The following is an 8,069-nucleotide window of genomic DNA, read 5'->3' on the forward strand; positions in this document are numbered from 1 at the left end:
GGGGGGGGGCAATGTGGGGGGTGTTTCCCGTGCTGGAAGCAACATGAACTTAATGATATAGGTAACACTAAACACTGAATTTTCAGTCAGCTAGTTCTTATCTTTCTGATCTCTTTGTTTGCTTTAGTGTTGTATTCTGTCTGTGACAGATGGTAGTTACTGTGAAGGTTCTTTCCCAAAACACTATCAAGAAATCCTGTTTCTACACTAATGAAAGAGAGATTTGGTATTAGGAAGTGGTGTAGTAGTGGTAATAAAGGCAGTTACTTAAACTGGAGAATTTAAGGTTCTTAACTGAGACAGTGTTAAATCCTAGAATCTTCATTAAAACATGAGAATGTGTTGTAACACATACAAATATAGAAGTTTGCAGGATCAGATTTTACAGTCTAAATAAGTATGGCACTTTTGGACTCTTGGTTAGTGAGTCAGTTGTTTAAGTAACACACTTTAATTTGTTCAGTTTGTGTAGTTTGGAAGGCGGAAAATACTACTTACAGTGCTTCATGTTGTTTTCAAGGTATGTGCCATAACATTTAACAAGAGCTGACAAAAGCTAATAATTGTATTCTCCTTTTTCCACCCCAATCATTTCTTAAGGTCTGGAGAAAATGATGTGGAATATAGCAGTAACATGGAGTTGGAAGAAGGAGATCTCATGGAGGATGCAGCAGCTGCTGCTACTCCTGGGGCATCAGGTACGAAAACCAGCCGTCAGAATTCCCATATATGCGAAACGCTGCTGGATTCCTTCCTGTTCTTGGAAGCAACACCAAGCTGCATGTTCTGCAGGCATTTCTATTTTTGGAAATGCTGCGTCATGTGGTTTGTACTGATTGTTGCAGTGTAGAAGAAATTTCACTGGTTTGATTAAAAAAAGGGAAGGGAATGTTCTGAATAAGCTTGTTTAAAAGTGATACATAAGTTTGGAGGGAGGCTTTTCTGCCTCTTTGAAACCCCTTCAAGTCTGATGGAAAGTAGACTGACAAGAAATTTTTCCTACTATCTGTGTGGCCTCTGAGTACATGACACATTCACTTTGGTTTTAGTGCACTGCAAAACCTGAAGTACATGGAGAGAATCCTTACAAGTCAAGTAGAAATATATTTTAAATGCGATAATGAAAAGGCGCTCTAAGATCTCTTGCTGCCTAGAGATGGTAATAGCCCAAATTAGCCATAGGTTAAGATTCTGAAAGAAATACATGTATATTGAATATAAGTATAGTTATTTATGTCTCGTCCGTCCCCCCCTTCTGGTGCTTTTTGGCTTAAACTTTTAGTTAGGAGCATGTCTGATTGCTTTCAGAATCCATAAATCCATGAAGTAATTCTGATGTCTTGTTAACTTTCTTGGAATGTCTTCATTCCTGATCTGCTTGTAGAACTCTTGTCTTTTTGTTTTCACGGGGAATAGTGCATCGCTTGTGCCATGTATATGCACACTTTTTCCCTGTAACTCTTCCTTAGGTACTAGCCATGGCTACACCAGCGCAAGTGGAAGACCTTCAAGGCGGGGAGGAAGTGCCCTTGGCTCGACAGCCAGTAGCAGTTTACTAGATATAGATCCCTTAATTTTAATCCACTTGTTGGATCTAAAAGACAGAAATGGTATGGAAAACCTTTGGGGCCTTCAGCCGCGTCCGCCTGCCTCTCTGCTGCAGAACAGAGGTAATTGTACATCCTGTGTCAGATGATTTAATGCCAACCCAGAAATGTCTCTGAGAATGCAGTCCCAGAGTTAGAAGCAGATTTGAGGAGGGGAGGGGAAAAAGAGGGTGACAGGCAGTCCTTTTCATGGATAGCTAACCCTCTGTGTCCTCATGGGCGCTCATCAGTATGCTGCGTCTTACTGCCGCCGCTAACACATTCTTTGTCTTAATGGTTGACCTCAGCTTGAGAATGCCGGATGACTCAACTCAAACCAGAAGTGTGTATCAAGGAGGGTCTCTCGTCTTTTCGTGGGGGATGTGACTGAACTGGCTGGCTGGTTTGTGTAACAACATTGTGGAGATACAGCTCATGCAGCTTCTTTGACTGCAACTGTGGGAGGTGAATGAAAGGCCCTTTTCTAGAAGGGGTTAGCACTGAAAGACAAAACAACACAAAACAGCTATCTGCTGAGGAAGCAGTTACACCTCTCATTTCACACAGTTTGTACACTTAGTGGCTGAGAGGACTAGGAGCACAGTGCATGCTAATAGGGAAATAAATCCTGGAATGAAAAAGGCATTTAAAACAGAACTAGAAAAATGCGTGTGGTAGTAAGGCTGGAAAAGCACATATAAGCACTTGTGGAAGAAAAAGGGATCAAAGTGTCAGGAGGGAAAAATAGTGATGGTATTTAAATAATTGAAGACTTGGAAGAGTATTTGTGGTTCAGTTAGGACCCTTCAACCCAAAACCACAATTAACCTCGTGCACAGCGAAAGCAAGGTAGCTGGCAGCGCTGGCACCCATGGCTGTTACTGAAGGTTGCTTATTTCTCTTGTTTTGTTAGTGAAGAATTAAAAGTAAATCAAACCTCAATAATACATTTATCATGATTAACACTTATTTGGAGCTAGCTAGCCCACTACCACAACACCTTGTTTCAGGTCATTCTGAAACAACCATTTGAGGACTTAATATAACAAGAGAAATAATAATGGTCCGTTTGCTACAAATAGATGCTTGCTTTTGCAACAACGGCATTGGTGTTACTGAATCTAAAAGCTAGTCCAAATTATTTGTTCCTTTGTGATTAGCTTTTTAAATGTAGTCGCATAACCAATCAGATGAATTTTCAGCTGAATGTAATCCTTATTTCCAAAAATGGAAGTCATTTCTGTAAGTACAAAAAGGGGAGGCAGCACATTGAACTGTCAGTCTCAGCTCTGGAAAAAGGCTGAGACAAAAGGCTGTTACGAGAGGGCACTGTGCTTTGTGCTGCGCTACTTGAGCAAGATTAAGCTCTCCTCTTGTGTTGAATGGCTTCCTGGTCATCTTCAGCTACTGGCTGCACCGCTGAAATTACCTGTTTTGCTGAGGTTCCCTTAAGGTTTGACTGTTCCCAGAGCTTATTCAAGTCAGTCAACCAAGAGAAAGCCACTGTTACATTTAGGGTTTACCAGACTTCACCTCCTAAGGTGAAGGTTTCTAGGAGCCGCTTGCCTTTATGGTTTTGAACAGCTGAATTTGCAGTGAAGCGCTTATAGAATTTATAATGCTTCAAACAGACGTCAAAGTTGGTCTAATTCTGGCTGAGCAGCGTGTAGGCTTACTCAGGTATTAGCTCCTCAACCTGATCTTCTGGTGTTAAATACTTAAGGGAATTCCTTCCCTAGTTTCAGATTTCTTTGAGTTCTATACGTTAACGTGATGTGTTGGTGGTATGAGAATCTTATACATGCACTCAACAAATTTGATAAGAACGTGTGACAAATTTGACGTAAACTGGCAACCAGGCTTGTGAACTCAAGCTGGTCTGGCAATATAGAGTAGTAGCTCCGTTGTCGTCAGAATTCATGCAGCAGTACTGGGACCCATGCTTCTTCCAGGGAGAAAGTTTTGGGGCCTTCTTCCATGCCAGGCAGAGAATGACAGGCTGCTGTCCCAGTAGCTGTGCAGTGCTTGCAGCCTCAACATTACAGTGCCATACCAGTACAGAAGAATGTCTCTGTCCCTTATTTTTATAGCAGGGCAAAAGGTAGAATTCTTCCAGCTGTTTAAAAAAATATGTCTATTTTTATTTGAGAACAGTTTTACTTACCCCTTGCGTTCTCTAACTTTTCCTTTGGTAAAAGCGTCATCCTATTCTCTGAAAGATCGAGATCAGCGGAGACACCAGGCAATGTGGCGCGTGCCACCTGACTTGAAGATGCTGAAAAGACTTAAAACTCAGATGGCTGAAGTTCGAAGCAAAATGTCTGATGTAAAAAACCAACTATCAGAAGTGAGAAGCAGCAATGCTGGCGTGTGTGATGGACAACCCAGCTTCTTCTCCATTGAGCAAGGCGCTTTAGCTGCCTGTGGAACGGAAAGCTGCAGCAAGCTGCAAGAAATAGGAATGGAACTACTGACGAAGTCTTCAGTTACCAGTTGCTACATAAGGAATTGTAAGTGCATAGAAAAGGGGGATTTAAATGTCACTTACAGATGTCAGTTGAATAGGTGTGTTTTATATCTGGAAGTAGACCTTTTATAGTTACTCATACTCAAGTTCAGCTGTAAGAATCCAGAAACACAAAACCTGCGCTGCTTTTTAATAAGTAAAAGTTACTGAAATGGGTTTCAGCCCTTCTCGGTAAAAGCACCGAAACTTTTGCTTCACAACCAATAACGCACCTAATGCAGTGAGAATGTTCTGAAGTTTAGTCCAGAATCGAACTGATCTGAGTTGAAGGTCACTTCTTGTTGAGTGCCGCTCTGCGTCTGGCCCATCTTATCAGGGAACAAAATTAGAAAATTCCGGACTTGCTATACTTTAGTAACTTGAAATCTTGCTAAAATTCAAGTAAGCCAAGGTTCTCTCTGGAGAGACACTGTCTTTTGAAAGGTGACCTCTTTCAAAGAGGTGCCTTTCTATGTGTCTGTTCAGGTGCTATCTCTAGGTCCTGCTGGCAGCACTGGTAAGCCAATGTGGAATCTCTTGGATATCAACATGAAGGCTGTGCAAGTGCTTTGTTGCTTATGATCCCGAATAAAAGCTCTGGTTGATAATCTTCTCTCACTTCCCTGTTGCCTGGGAGAGATGATTTTCCAGCCTTCTGGGTTTTGATTCAAGTTATTGCTTGCATTTTGGAGCCAAGATGAGTAAGAAATATATTACAAACATGAGTGGACTAAAGAACTGGCAGAATAGTTCTATTCCTCTCCATCCCTTTCAATACTGACCTGCAAAACAGGGCTTTTGCAACTCCAGCAAAGGTCTGGTTTTTATTTCATCACTCCCACAGAGCAGAGAATTTCTTCTCTGACGGTGGACAGTAAGAGAAGGAGTCGTGTTCAGGTTCGGAGCCCTGAATTATTGCCATCAATAAGCCATGGAAGGATCAAGCCACTTCACTGGAAGCGCTAGCTTTGGTGTGTTGTGTGCTTTGACCACCACCTCTTTCCTTAGCGAATGCCCTCAAAGGTTACTAAGGCACTGGGCAGTCACTTCATTCTGCATCGGAACGAGAGGAACAGGCATATGGTGCTCTGTAAAACAGGAGCAATGTTCTGACTTGTGTTGACGCCTCCATCCCCTGCCTTTATGGGGTGTGGTGACAGCAGAACTTGGCGTTTTGCTGTTCCAGTTACCACTCCTCTATTCCTCTGCCGAGAGGAGCTTCTGTAGCAGGATCCACACTGAGACGTGCTCAGAGAATGGTTAGTTTGGGAAGTGAATGGTGTGAGTCCCGTAACTGCCTTTCACTGCTGCTTTTGAGGTTCTTTGTTATATTGGGCTTTGAATTTAAGAGCTGAAGGGATGGTTTTGGCTATGCTTATCCTTTATACTTTCACGATGGCTGAAGGAATCTAGTGATGGCTTTCTGAAGGATGTCTTAGCGTAAGGCAAGTGAACGTTACTTGTGTAGTCTTGGCTGCATCCATAGTTAGCTAAGCTTCCCTCTAGCCCACGCCTTTGAGAGGAAGGGTGTGGAAGGAGTTTTGTGTAGGATTGGGAGTTAATGAGCAATGAGCATAATGTGGAGCTTAACTTCACTTAAAACAAGCATAAAGACAGAATACTGCAGCAGTTTGACTGAACACTTGTCACATCTTGAAATATTTTTGCAGCTGCAAGTAAGAAAAGTAATTCACCCAAACCTATTCGCTCTGGAGCAGCAGGTAGTCTGTCTTTACGGAGAGCTATGGACTGTGGGGATACTAATCTTCGTTTAAAGGGAGACGGTCAAACTTCTGAAGGTAAACAAGGTCATCTTTTGTGGTGTGATGTGGCGCATCTTAGCATCTGTTGTACAAAAGCGTTTCAAGAAGTCTTTCCCTTGGCAGCTGAAGTTTCAGAGAAACTTTACTGGATGCTTTCTCAAATCTAGTTAAGTTTTTTGTACCTGTGATAGCTGATCTGCTGTGAAACAGTGCCACACCGTTGACTTACTGGAGCATAAATACGTGTGTTACATGTTACTTCTGGTCTTTCTGAAGCTGTTTCAGGAGCTAACTTTATAGTGAAAATCATAGATCAACATGTACTGACCCCAGCTTAAATTGTGATTTGACTTAAGGAAACTCTGGAGACACGCGATGAAAGAATTATATGAAGAGTTGCTGCTCCAGAGTTTTATGATGCCCTTCCTTAAGGGTAATGAAATGAAATACCTAACACAGGAATCAGTATTTTGCCCCTCTCAAGTGTTCAGAGAAGGAACGGGATATGGCAATTGTTTTCCTATAATGCTAAACAGCTAGAGAAGGCTTGGGTGAGAAAGTGGAAGACTACCCTTGTCCAAGACTAGAAAGGCTGCCTTCCTGCAGCCAAACGCTGTTGCCTCTGTCACTGGGGAAAAATGACAGTGACGAGTGTGTCTGTGTTACTAGGAGATATGTAGAAGATAAGTTTTAACTACACAATATGGGGGGGATTAATCTGTACAGATTAATGAATTACTTTACCCGAGTCTCCCATCGGAAATGGCAGCTGAAACTGCAGCTCTGTGCGTTTGGGGAGCGGGTGCTATGTGTTGCCCATGCATTGAGGTGGAAATGCCAGGCATTAAGAGTGAGGGTGGGGAAGGTGCGCTTGTGCGTCCATGTATTTGGAACCAAACCAGAGATGTGAAAACAACCGGATGTTGAGTCTTTTGAAATAAGGCTGGATGTGCTTTGAGGTTTCTCTCCCTCTTTTCTCAGGTGGCATAGGGAGTTCGAAGTTGAGCAGTCGGCATCACTCTCCCAGGCCCCTGGTGAGCAGCAGCGCTTCGGAGGCGCTGCCAAAGCCAGAGGAGAGACCTTGTGAAGGTTCAGACTCCGATGTGGGAGTTTCTGGCTTAAATGGCTTAGCTGCTGTAGAGAAGACCAGAAAAGTTGGTGCTCTAGGGTAAGGATTTTATTCTTTTTCCCTCTTGTTATCTCCTCCCCCACCTTCCCTTGATCTATATATAAAGGAAAAATACCAATCTGCTAAAACCAGGTGCTCGTAGCATGGAAGAGAAATTACTTTGAAGTTTACTTGGTTGCTGCTGTTCCCTCTGGATATCAATTTTTGGGTTCATAACTAGGTTACAAGTCATCTTTTCTTCTTTTTTATTTTTTCTTTTGTTTTGATCAGCTGTGGAGGTAGTCCGAAACTTCAATTTGAAAGGCCCAGTTTGCTCTCCCACTATTCCTTGCGAAATAGCCTCTAACTGAAAGTTATCACTTTTGATTTTTCTCATTTACAACAATTTTTTTTTTTTTTCACTGTGACTCCACTTTTCAGCAATTTCATAATAACTCCCTGTTGGCTAACTAAGCCTATGCAATGGAGTACTTAGTTGTTTGTCTTTTTTCTAAATAGCAAGAGTCACCATTTTTGGAAAATACTCATCATAAACTTTTCCAGGTTTATTTTTTTAAGATTTTAAATATTTCTAAATCAATCAAAGCTGGAAATGTGTGGATATGCAAGAGACTTAAACGATGAGTAAAACTAGATGTGGCACTGAAATGATTTGTTTCCGTAGCTGGATTAAAGCTGAATTTCTAATGTGGGGTTTTGTTTTTTTTTTTTTCTCCTAAATTCTTTCTTAAGATCAAATTCTAAAGGATGTCGTACAGAAGGAGCACAATCAGGTGGACTGGAAAACAACTCTGAAACTGGTGAACTGCAGGGTATGCTTTCTGAAGGTGCTTCTGCTGGGCCAGAAGAAGGTAAATCAGCTGTTGTAAGGGCAAAACCAGAGTGACAACACTCCAGTCTATAATGATCCATTTCTGTAATGGAAACAGCTTGAAAGGAAAAAAACCCACCAAAACAAGAAAACCCCAAACTGTTTTCATGGCAGTTGAACTTTGCTGTAACGTTTGGCAGCTGTAGTATAGGTCTGAATGAGGAGAGAACATCTCTGTGTCGCTGCTGTCTGTGGCTTTTCTTTTTCTTACGCT

The 8,069-nt window shown here is 42.0% G+C and overlaps 1 protein-coding gene across 1 annotated transcript in view; it reads left to right on the plus strand.

Moving 5' to 3' along the window:
* TRIM37 (tripartite motif containing 37) overlaps window positions 1-8,069 on the plus strand; it is a 26,788-nt gene that overhangs the window by 16,273 nt on the left and 2,446 nt on the right. Inside the window, exons 16-21 of the mRNA XM_009882694.1 lie at window positions 601-698; window positions 1,470-1,670; window positions 3,785-4,096; window positions 5,763-5,891; window positions 6,837-7,023; window positions 7,717-7,835. Of these exons, the coding sequence (XP_009880996.1) occupies window positions 601-698; window positions 1,470-1,670; window positions 3,785-4,096; window positions 5,763-5,891; window positions 6,837-7,023; window positions 7,717-7,835 (1,046 nt within the window). The remainder of the gene's footprint in view (window positions 1-600; window positions 699-1,469; window positions 1,671-3,784; window positions 4,097-5,762; window positions 5,892-6,836; window positions 7,024-7,716; window positions 7,836-8,069) is intronic.

The sequence above is a fragment of the Charadrius vociferus genome, unplaced genomic scaffold (genome assembly GCF_000708025.1).
Source record: "Charadrius vociferus isolate BGI_N301 unplaced genomic scaffold, ASM70802v2 scaffold793, whole genome shotgun sequence".
Classification (NCBI taxonomy): Eukaryota; Metazoa; Chordata; class Aves; order Charadriiformes; family Charadriidae; genus Charadrius; species Charadrius vociferus.